General features: G+C 48.1%; 1 protein-coding gene across 1 annotated transcript in view; it reads right to left on the bottom strand.

The window, feature by feature from the left end:
- Positions 1-1003: 1003 nt before the first annotated feature.
- Pcbd2 (pterin-4 alpha-carbinolamine dehydratase 2) overlaps positions 1004-12155 on the bottom strand; it is a 53519-nt gene continuing 42367 nt past the window's right edge. The window contains exons 4-5 of the mRNA XM_032884251.1: positions 2539-2619; positions 1004-1234 (exon numbers count right to left, since the gene is read on the bottom strand). Of these exons, the coding sequence (XP_032740142.1) occupies positions 1139-1234; positions 2539-2619 (177 nt within the window). The 3' untranslated portion in view covers positions 1004-1138. The remainder of the gene's footprint in view (positions 1235-2538; positions 2620-12155) is intronic.

The following is a 12155-nucleotide window of genomic DNA, read 5'->3' as shown; positions in this document are numbered from 1 at the left end:
AACAAATGTCCCAACCCCGACCCCTCTGAGCCGGAACAAGCGCCCCTCCCCCCCCCCCCGCCCCCCCACTCCCCCCACCCGTGCACACATCCCTCCCCCAGCTGCTTTCTCTCAGACATCTGCTCACAGTGAGACAGTGACAAAGGCCCTGGCTAACTGAACCAGCCAGGAACTGGCTTTGGGATCTGGGCCCCTTATCACATGAGCACACAGGTTGTCCGCAGGAGTGGCAGTAAAACTGCCTAACCCAAAACAACTTGAGCTTCGTGAGAAGTGTTCTGTAAACTCGTCTTCAGAATGAGGAATCCCTTCCTACGGTTCTCCAACACTGGGCAACAGAGTCCCGCCCTGCAGTGCCTAGGTGACAAAAGGTGACTATTCTCCTCTCCCCATCCTGGCCGTTTGAGGGCTGGAGAGATGGCTCAGCAGTTAGCACACTCTGTTCTCGCAGAAGACCCAGGTTCAAGTCCGGCTCCCACACAGCAGCTCCCGAATATCCCTAACTCCAGTGCCAGGGGCCGGGATGCCCTCTTCTGACCTCGATAGGCACACGCACGGTACACAGACATAGATGCAAGTGAAACATCATACACATAAAATAAATCTAAAAACAGAACTCCGGTTTTTTCTGGGCCAGTCTGGACTATATAGACAATACAAAGCCACCCTAGCTACACCATGAGAACCTATCTAGAAAAAGAATTTCTTAAGGTTGTATTTCTTTGAAACTATTATTCATAGAGCAGCCCAGGTCGGGGGCAGAGCGATGGCTTGGCAGTTAAGAGGTCATACTGCTCTCTCAGAGGCTGTGAGTTCAGTTCCCAGAATCCATGTCAGACCGCTCACAACTGCTCCTCCATAAACGGCTGCATTTACATGCAAAGATTCACACACACACACACACACACACACACACATTTTTAATTTTTAAATAATTCAGGTTGGTTTATCATCGTCTTTGACCAGGTGTAATGACAAGTAACCGAGTCTTGGCTTCAAATCATTCTGTATCAATCATACAAAACAATGTATTCAGGCGAATATGAACTAATTTGTGACGTAATTTATTAACACAAATGGCTTTCAGAAAACTGCAAACGAGGCAGGCATTAGGCCTTTACGTGCGTTTCGAAGGCGATCACCGAGAAGCAGCAGCTTTGTCAATGAACTGGGCCAGCTTCACGTCTCGCTTGCTCAGGCCTCCACAGTCATGCGAGGTGAGGGTAATCTGGACCTATGAAGGGACAAGCAGACTTTGAGACCTGAGCAGGGACCCGTGCGGGGCGTCCCCCCGGATGTCGATATCAGTCGACTTCCCAACATTCCCATCTGAGAACTGGGGGTTAGCTGACGGAGAGCACACCTAATGGATAAACACAGTCTCCCAAACCATCGAGCTTCGCAGCAGCCGCCTAAGAGTAAAGGCTCCCAGAGGCTGAGGGGCGTCAGCTGCCAGCATGGAGAGCCTGCCTTCCTGGAGGAAAGGAGACAGATGCTCCGTTTTAACTCCAGGACTTTACTTACACCAGCTCTGTTCAGGCCACCAGGAAAGAGCAGGCACACAGACCTATCAGGCAGTCACTGAGTGAGCTACAAAAGCGGGCAGGCTGCCAACTGAGGAGACGGGCATGTCTCAGCCACAAGATTGAAAAGCAAACAGAAGCATGGGGGCGGGGGAGGGGTGGAGTTCAGCCTGGAACTGGGCAGTTAGGACTTGCTTCCTTTTAAAAAAAAATTTCAAAGTGGGATTCTCATTTCTTTTTTTTTTTTTTTTTTTTTTTTTTTTTTTTTTTTTTTTTTTGGGGGTGGGGGCCGAACCCCGGGCCTTGCGCTTCCCAGGCAAGCGCCTACCACTGAGCTAAATCCCAACCCCGGGATTCTCATTTCTCAAAGACGACTTACAACCCTTCAGAGAAATCTGGGTAGACCGTGCTGAGACCCTAAGGGCAGGGCCCTCTTGGTGGGGGGCTGTTCTCGCTGCACCCCTTAAAACATTCCAGTCTGCCCTCTGGAGGTCAAAACTTTAATAAACATTTACTACAGAGAAATGTCTTCTGAGATTTCTGAGAGACATGTAAGGCCACGCTATCTGGTTTGCTACCATTCCTTTTAATAAGTTATTTCCAAATCAAAACTCTGAGGTCTCAGGTAACTGAGCTGGGCATGGAGGTGTATGCTTGTAAGCTCACAAAGCGTGAAGCAGAGGCAGGAGGATCTCCCTCACGCCTGGTATTTATAGTGAGTTCCAGGCCAGCCAGGGCTACACAGGGAGACTGACTTAAATAATACATTCCTCCAAAGAAATCCCCCTCCACAAAAATATACGTCAAATTGTATCTTCATGGCTGATATCCAAGATCAACTCAGGAGCCTAATCGAGCCTGAACTTCTGAAAGACAAGCTCTTCTCCCAGGAGCGCCCTGACCGTGTTACTAATTAACAAGGACACACAGGGTTCCTTAGAGAATCTTTCTGTGGATTCATAAGTTTCTTCAGTTCCAAAGTTAAAGTGATCCAAAACTGAAGAGGCTCACTTACCTTGTTGTACACGTTGAACCATTCCGGGTGGTGATTCATCTTCTCTGCTTGCAGGGCAACCCTGGACATAAAGCCAAACGCCTGCAAAACAGCACGGCCCGAGTGGTTAGTTACCTGCCCCGCCCTGCGCTCTGTCGCTGGGAGACCCCAGAGCCGCCCAACCAGATAAAGGCTGGCTGCCCTGCTGGGGAAGCCTGAGAAATCACAGGGGAAGGGCTGCTCTGGGCAAGCCAGGGCACCGGGGCAGCAGACTGCTAGGTGGGGAAACAATCTGGCTCAAATAAACAAACCAGGAAATGAGTATCACCTAGTGACCTGTCTGGACGGCCTAATTGTCCTAGGACTCCCGACGACGACGGCACTAGAATAATTTCCCTTCAACCCAGCGCCCTGGGTCTACCTGCCCCAACCGGGGGAGGCAATTTGCTCCTTAGCTGTTCCTTCTGTTTTTAGTGAATGGGGTACTTCGGCCATCAGCTGTAAAGAGAGGCGGACGCGTCCCAGCCCACCCTTCACCACCTTCCTACACAGCTACAGCCCCACCAAGCTGAGGTGACAGTGTGCCTCAGCGGAAGACAAGCGTGGAAACAAGACAAGGACCCCGCCCAACAACACGGACAGCCGGGCTCACACCACAGGGCAAACAGAGATGCCACGTAGAAGGCCGTGGCTTCTTTTTTGCTTTTCTTCACACTTTTATGAAGGTGACTTCAAATAATAATCCTACTTCACACAGCCCCCCTCTAAGTCTCAGGGACCTCTGTGGAAGGGGACCACAAAGTCCGTAAGAAGCTGAAGACAGGACGAAGTTTCTGACTGCCGTCTGGACTCAGCACATGCCCTGTGATCACCATGCTGATTACCTGCACTGGGCACACGCATGATTGGTCCTGTGAACTGTCAGTCATGGGTAATACATTTTAAAAGGAAGGGGAGGGGAAAATCCATTTAGCTACAAAGGGACTTACCCCAGAGCAAACCACGTTTACTCTCCTGCCCCTTTTCATTCCAAATCTGATCCCCTGGAGCCCACGGAAGCTATGAGTAGCGTAGGGATGTCTGCTTCAGGTATTCAGACACAGAACTTCCGTCTAGAGGGGTGGGATTTTATTCAGCATGGGCAGAAGTAGAGGACATCTGAAAGGGGCCAGCGGTGACAGACAGTGATGTGGTTAAAGGGCCTCCTGGCCTTTTGAACCTGGGAACTCTGGATTCAAATTCTGATACTATGACATCATGGTCATGTGATCCTAGACTCCATTTTCCTTTTCTTTTTCTTTCTCTCCCATGTAGCACGGGCTGATCTCAAACTTACTGTTCAGTCTAGATGTGTAGATGTGTGCTTCCATAAACAGTTCGAAGCTCAGCTCCCCCCCTCTGTTATTTTTTAAGATTTTATTTTTAAATGATGTATATATGTGTGTGTGTGCTTGCATGTAGGTATGTACACCCAAGAGCTGGGTCAAAGGTGGTCGCATGCTACCCACACGGGGAACCAAACTCTGGTCCTATGCAGGGCACCGCATACTCTAAATCACTGGCCATCCAGGTGTCCATCCAACCTTTTTTTTTTTTAATTTAATTCATTCTCAGACATTCTCACATATATACATAATACTGACCATTCTGACCCCCACCAGCCTACTGCCTCTCCCCAGCCCTCCACGGGTCTGTCTCCCACACGTTCATGGCTCCTCCCTTTGTTCTGTGACCCACCGAGATTAGCCGGGGCCATCTGTGTGAGCATGCGTTTGGAACTACCATTAGAGTCTACAGGCTCAGCAGTAGGGACACGGCTAAAGACAGAGATTTCCTCCGCCAAAATCTATACGGATCAGCAGTTCTCCTGGGGCAGGTAACTACGTGAGCTAACGACCGCAGTGGTTGTACAGAGCCACACTGAACTCAGGGCACCAGGCTTGGTGTGACCTCTACCCACTGAGTCACCTTGCTGTCCCTCAAGATTCAGATTTGAGAAAGTATTACAGGAGGCAAAGGTCTGCAGATTTCTATGAGTTTGAGGCCAGTTTCATCTACACAAAGAGTTCCAGGCCAGACAGAACTATAGAATGAGACCCTGCCTCGGGGAGGATTAGACAGACAAACAGACAGATGACATCACAGGGCAGTGAGATGGCTTGGCAGGTAAAAGCACTTGCCACATAAGCTGGACTACTTGAGCTCGACCCCTCAGAACCTACCTACACTAGAATGAAGAACCAACTCCCAAAAGTTGTCCTTTGACCTCCATGTGGACCATGGCGCGTGCACACACACACACACACACACACACACACACACACACACACACACAAATGGTGATGACGACTAAGATGAAGATGATAGAAATTTAATTTAGTAGAGAAAACATCACAAAGTCTAATGATCCCACAATTGGCTCAGAGGGCAAAAAAGAAACCCCATCCGCCTCCTTCCACACAGCAGATCATATAGTTCAGAGCTTACACACTTAGAACGCCCACGACAATCACACCCAAGTCATAAGCTCTACCTGCAGGAGTCTGGCTGAGAGGAGAGCAGGAGAGGAGGGTGGAGGGCTGTGGTTATGCGGAGGATGCTGAAGGAACCAAACGGCCATGTTAGTTAGCGGCAAGCACAGGCGACCGTCCTCTTTCAAGAGTTCTCTCACCCTAGCTTTAGCAAGGCTCCAGCGGGGATCTAATGACCTTGGGGTATTAAGAGTGTAGGCCACATTTTCCTTATCGGTTCCTCAGTTGAGGGACAGCTAGGTTGCTTCCAGTTTCTGGCTATTTCAAACAAGGCTGCTGTGAACATAGTTGAGCGTATGTCTGTGTGGAGCATCTTTTGGGTATGTGCCCGGGAGTAGAATAGCTGGTAGAACTGAGGTAGAACCAGTCACAAGAAAATGTGGTACATCTACACAATGGAATACTATTCGGTTATTTAACACAAAGACATCATGAGTTCTGCAGGCAAATGGATGGAACTTGAGACTATCATCCTGAGTGAGGTAACCCAGTCCCGAGAGGACATGCATGGTGTGTTCTCACTGATAAATGGATATGAGCCACCCACACTCCACTCCACAGACCCAAAGAAGCTTGAATCTCACTTAGAAGGGGAAATAAAACAGACCTAAGAGGCAGATGGAGGGAGGGAGAGTGGGTGGGAGAGGGATGGGGAGGGCAATGGGAGGGGTCAGGATCAGGTGTGGGGAGGACAGGAGAGATGGCCAGATGGCCATGAGAATGAGTCGAGATCTGCAACTGATGGAGATGGGAGGTGGGAGGCAGGAATCTCCAGGATGAGACAGAGACCTGGGACAAGGGAGGCCACCAGGAATCAAAGGGGGTGACCTTAGCTGTGACTCACTGCACTGGGGATGTGGAACCTGAAGAGGCCACCTCCTGTAGCCAGACAGGAATGCCAGTGGAACAATAGAGACACCAACATCCACATAACTTTTGATCCAAAATTTCTACCTGTCTACAAGAAGCGCAGGGATGAGGGATGGAGCAGAGACTAAGGGAACAGCCAACCGATAACCAGCCCGACTTGAGACCCATCCCACGGGCAAGCACCAGTCCTGACACTGTTAATGATACTCTATTGTGCTTGCAGATAGGAGTCTAGCATGGCTGCCCTCTGAGAGGCTCCGCCCAGCAGCTGACTCAGACAGATGCAGAGACCCACAGCCAAACGGTGGATGGAGCTTGGGGATTCTTATAGAAGAGTAGGAGGAAGGATTGTGGCCCCTAGGAGGCTAGGAACTCCACAGGAAGGCCAACAGAGCCAACGAACCCAGACCCTTGGGGCTCTCAGACACTGAACCGCCAACCAAAGCACATACACGGGGGCTGCCACACATATGTAGCAGATGTGCAGCTTGGTCTTCATGTGGGTGCTGAACAACTGAGGCAGGGGCTGTCCCAAAAGTTATTGCCTGTTCTTCTAGCTGAGCTGCTTCGTCTGTCCTCAGTGGGAGAGGATACACCTAGTCCTGCGGAGACTCTCTGTGCCAGGGTGAGGAGACGCCCAGAGGGACCCCTACCCGCCCAGAGAAGGGGATGGGAGTAGGGGAAGAGTTGGAGGGGGTGTGACAGAGAAGGGGACAGTGAGCAGGATGTAAAGTGAATAAATAAAATAATAATAAAAATAAAAAAATCTTTGAATAAAAAAAAAGTGTAGGCTTTCTAAAATCGTTCCATCCAACAAAGCTGGAAACAGAACAAACTCCCTAACAACCCAGGTTGACTAAGGAAGGGGCAGTGAATAAAAGCCAACAAGCTGGAGCGGTGGCTCAGGGGTTAAGAGCACCGACTGCTCTTCCAGAGGTCCTGAGTTCAATTCCCAGCAACCACATGGTGGCTCACAACCATCTGTAATGGGATCCGATGCCCTCTTCTGGTGTGTCTGAGGACAGCTACAGTGTACTCATATAATAAATAAATAAATAAATCTTGAAAGGAAGGAAGGAAGGAAGGGAAAGGGAGAGGGAGGGAGGGAGGGAAGGAGAGAGAGAGAGAGAGAGAGAGAGAGAGAGAGAGAGAGAGAGAGAGAGAGAGATCTTAGAGACAGGCCTGTGGGCTGGCTCTTGCCTTGTGAGCCTGGAAGTTCTATCCCCGGAATCCTTGGAGACCTGAAAGGGGAAAACCCATCCTACAAAGTTATTCTCTGCTCAAGCTCAACACACACACACACACACACACACACACACACACACACACACACTCACTCACCCATGCAGTGTGCTCACACATGTGCACACACACATATAACATATACCACATATACACATACATGTGCACGCACACATGCCCACAATAATATAAATGCTACACCTCTTAGCAAAGTTTACTAAGCTTAGATTTTTAAAAATCCTCTTATTGTTTAGTAAGAAAAATCCACGCACAAGGATGAAGAGCAATCTGTTGACTTCAAACACATCGGCATTGAACACTGGAAGTCACCAAAGGCTGAAAAGAGTTTTACACCCAGCTAAACTAATTTTCAGAAAACAAAAGCAATAGCTTGTTGCGGTAGCTCAGACCTCTAATCCCAGTGCAGGAGACGGAGACAGGAGGATCTCTGTGAGTTCCAGGACAGCCAGGGATAACACAGTGAAACCTGGTCTCAACATAAACCAACAAATGAAACAGTGGAGTGGCGTTTCGGAAATGCAATGACTCAGGTCAGCAAGACAGCGCAGCGGGTAAATGTCCCTGTCACACAGGCTGGCAACCTGAATCCACACCCCAGAAGCCACATAAAATCAGAAGGAGGAACGGGCTCCATAAAGTCATCTTCTGAACTTTACATTCATGCTGTGTCATGCACACATGCATGCACACATGCATGTGCACATGCGCGCGCGCGCGCGCACACACACACACACACACACACACACACACACACACATAAAAGAAAAGCAACAATTCATAGAACGGCCTCCATTCGTCCTTCTGCGGAAACCATTACAGGAGGAATTACACGTGGGAGCAGAGTGGGAAACTGTGTCAACAGTGAGATGAGAATAAGTCCCTCAGGTTCCAGGAATCCACTTAACACAACCAGACCAATTAAGGAGCCAACAGCAAATGGAATCAGCTGTTAAGTGTTACCATCTAGAAAGGGAAGAGAAACCCAGGCGGTTTGGAAACTGAAGACAAGTGTTAGAGGCCCTCCCAGCCGTACGAGGGGGCACTGCAGCCGCAGACAGTATCCAGTGGGGCTGAACGGTGGAAGAGAGGGGCAGACGGACAGCACCTGAGTTCTGACGCAGCTGAGAGGGCTGCATTTGTCATGCAGAACTGCATGTGTAATAGTACCTTCCAGACTGAGAGTAAAGCAAACATCCCAACCAGGGAAAACACAACTTAAATAAAACCTGAAAACACACCAGGACACCATAAACGGCATCACCGTAATCGAAGGCAAGCAGGGGTTGCTTCATCACACTTTGCAAAAGCAAACACTGAAGACGCACGCAACCGGAGCGATGAGGAAAAGCGTGGAGACTAACGAGGCAGAAAGTACAGAGAAATACGGGGAACTAAGGCATCCGTGCTGAGTCGGCAGTTCTCTTTCCACACGTAAAGCGTGACAGATGCGTCAGAACTCAGGTGCTGTCTCTCTCTAAACTGCCGGGTAGACGCTGTGGAGGGCTGTGGAGTGAGGCTCGCTGGTTAGGAGCACTTGCTGCTCTTGCAGAGGACCTGCGTTAGGCTCCCAGCACATACGTTAGGCCACGACTGTCCATAACTCCAGATCCAAGGGATCCGACACCCACTTCTGACCTCCACAGCTACTGTGCGTTCATGATGTACGAGATACATGCTGACAAACACTCAAGTAAAATCGTTTAAAATGTTCTGAGGGGGGGACTGAGGGTTAGTTCTGTTGTTGTTTACAATAAATAACACACACACACACACATGCACACATACACACACATGCACATACACATGCACACACGCACACGCACATGCATGCACACGCCCTTTTAAACATTTTACAGTTAGAAGGAGCTGGAGAGAGGTGGCTCAGTGGTTACGAGCACTGATTGCTCCTCCAAAGGATCCAGGTTTGAGTCCCAGCACCTGTATAGTGGCTCACAAGTGTCTGTGACTCTAATGCCTGGGAATCCAATGTCCTCTTCTGGTACCTCCTCAGGCACCAGGCACATATTTGGTGCACAGACAAACCTCAGACAAAACACGCATACACATTGAATAAATAAAATAAATAAATAAATAAATAGGTGATGGTTTTTAAAATTTTACAAAGGGAGAGGAAGGAGTTGGGTGATATAGAAGTGTTCATGTATAAAACTCTGGCGGAAAAAAATATATATACATATATATGTGTGTGTGTATGTTTGTGTATATATATATGTATATATGTATATGTATGTATATGTATATATATGTATGTGTATGTATGTATGTGTATATATGTGTGTGTGTGTATATATATATATATATATATATGTACACGCACACACAAATGTGTTTGAGAGGTGCGATAGCACACATCTGCCATCAAACGCTAAGGAAGCTGAACCAGGAGCTCCCGAGCTTGAGAGCAGCCTGCGGCACGTGCTAATTTACCTCCGAAGGCAAAGCAAAGGGCTGGAGAGAAGGCTGAGCAGTTAGGGCCCTGCTGCTCTTCCAGGAGGTTCAATTTCTAGGACCCACAGGCAGCACGACCACCTGCAACTCCAGCTTCAGGGCACACCTACCCACACACAGCCATACGCTAAACTAAAAATAAAACGATTTAAAAAGAAAAGGCCGGGAGTGGTGGCACATTCCTCTAGTCCCAGCACTTGGGAGCTGAGGCAGGCAGCTCCGTGTGTTTGAGGCCACCCCGGTCTCTCTAGTGAATTCCACATCAGCCAGGACTGCAGAGTGAGACCCTGGCTTTAAACGGGGGATGGGTCAGGAAACAGCAAAATGGACCAGTACATAAAAGTGCTTGCCACACAGCCTAACTACCTGAGTTCAGGGCCTGGCATTCACAGTGAAAAGGCAGAAGCAACTCCTTAAATGATCCTCTGACCTCCAACCATGCACCATAGCACACACATGCCCACGTTCTTACAGACACACACACATGCATACATGCATGTGCACATGCATGTGTTCGCTCACAAGTCCACAACTTTAGAGTAAACAGAACCCGTCACTGCAGACACTCCTACAGCGCCGTAATAGTGTAATTTATTACTTTGTTGCAGCACCGACTGGAAGACAGATAGTGTAGCTTGCGATACATTATACACCCGGATATGATGCAATCATCAAGGATGTGAAACACAGAAGGAGTGCATGGGAGTCTGTGAGCTTCGAGAAAGGACGGGCAGTGCCCAAGCCTGTGTGTGCACTGCTGTCCTTGAGCAATATGGACCTACAGGAACGATATAAGTGGTTAGAGGCAGGGACGGAGAAGCAGGTGACCACGGCCAGAAACCGGAAGAACTCACTGTGTTCTCAGAACCTTTTGAATTTGCACAACGAAGACAGTGACCTAGTTTTAAGAATTAGTTTGGGGAAAGAACAGAACAGAACGGAGGAGTCATGCAAATGAAGTTATCACTCCAAAGGGGGCCGGGCCCCTGCAACATATGTAATATGGTTCGTATTAAAATACCTTGGCTCATGGTAACTTCTTGACATATGCCTACCTGTTGAGGTAGGTTTTAGTGCCAATTTACAGCATAGTTTGTCTATGAGCCCTGTTCTGCTGAGCCACGGCCATTTCAAACAAACATATGGTCAACAAATAACGTATAATGGCTGATAATAGTTTCAGTCTTTCCTGTACTGCAAATTACAAACATTTCATGACCAAGCCCCGCGTGCAGGATGAAGTATGAGTCCTTGAGTCGCTCCGCCATTCCCAGGAATGTGAGCGTTACAATCACAGCAAATTGGGCCAACCTAGTTTGTCATTTGGAAATCTCCAAACCGCCAGCAATTAAAGATCTCTTTTTCCATGAACCCCAAATCAAGTCTTCTTTGGAAACTTGAATTTCTCTCAAAGTTACTTTTGTTTCATTTTACTCCGTGGAACCACGGAAGACTATCAGATGAACAAAACCAAAACATGGATCCGTATCAATCTGTGCAACGTGTACCAGCACCCCGCGCTCAGGGCGCAGCCTCCGTCCTCGTGACATGTATGACTTACTGAAGCTCACAGGCTTAGCTCTGGGCGCACTTACAACATGAACCTTTCAGTCCTCAGCCCGACTCCCTTTGATATATGTCCTTCAAATCAACTGCCTTCATATTTTGATTATAGAGTATTTTAATTACATACTAAAAAAAGAACACATCTCCCACTAAGAAAATGAACACCAGGTACTCCTAAGTAATTTCCCCAGTACAATCTCCATTAAGCCACTAAATACTTCCCTCACTAATTCAATGAATTAGAACTCTCTATTGTTTATGGATCACCTTCATGTTTGTAGGCCTATAACCCTTCTTTAAAAAAAAAAAAAAACAATTGCCGTGGAAGGAAATGATATTTATGTCTGATTAGAAATGGAAACACTATTACATAAGTCAGTTTGGGCATTTCTTCACGTCTTGAAACTTGATCGGCAATTTACTCTAATTGGTGATCAAGGAAACTATCTTGTGATCAATTAAAGTAATTACCAGATTCCGGCAACACAGCCTACCTTAATTTCAGCTAGAGTCTGCACTTCTTCAACTTTAATTAAAAATAATGAAAATTATTAAGGAAAATACAAGGCAAGATCATTGCCAAGCATGCGCATGTCACGGGACAGGACCTTCCCCCTGTGTTGGTGACATCAATCACATAAACATTGCTTGGTGCTCCGAGGAAAACCATCCTCTGGCCCCTGTGACTTTCACGTTGAAAACCCTGTTCACTGCTCCAGTCCCTACGAAGGAAACATCAGATCTTAATTTGTGGGTCAACACGAGGCTCTTGACCAGAATTGTGAGGGACAGACCCAGCCAAAGACGTACTTCCTTCAGACTTTTCCCTCTCTCCATGAACCTAGGGGTCAACTACAGAGTTTGGGGTCAACTGCACTCAGCTCCAGACTGCGGTAGACACGGGGCATCAGTGGAATTCCTCACCAGGGACTCCTCCTC

Source organism: Rattus rattus, chromosome 14 (assembly GCF_011064425.1).
Source record: "Rattus rattus isolate New Zealand chromosome 14, Rrattus_CSIRO_v1, whole genome shotgun sequence".
Taxonomy (NCBI): Eukaryota; Metazoa; Chordata; class Mammalia; order Rodentia; family Muridae; genus Rattus; species Rattus rattus.
Note: the sequence above shows the minus strand (reverse complement) of the source record. Positions and strands in the feature narration are given on the sequence as shown.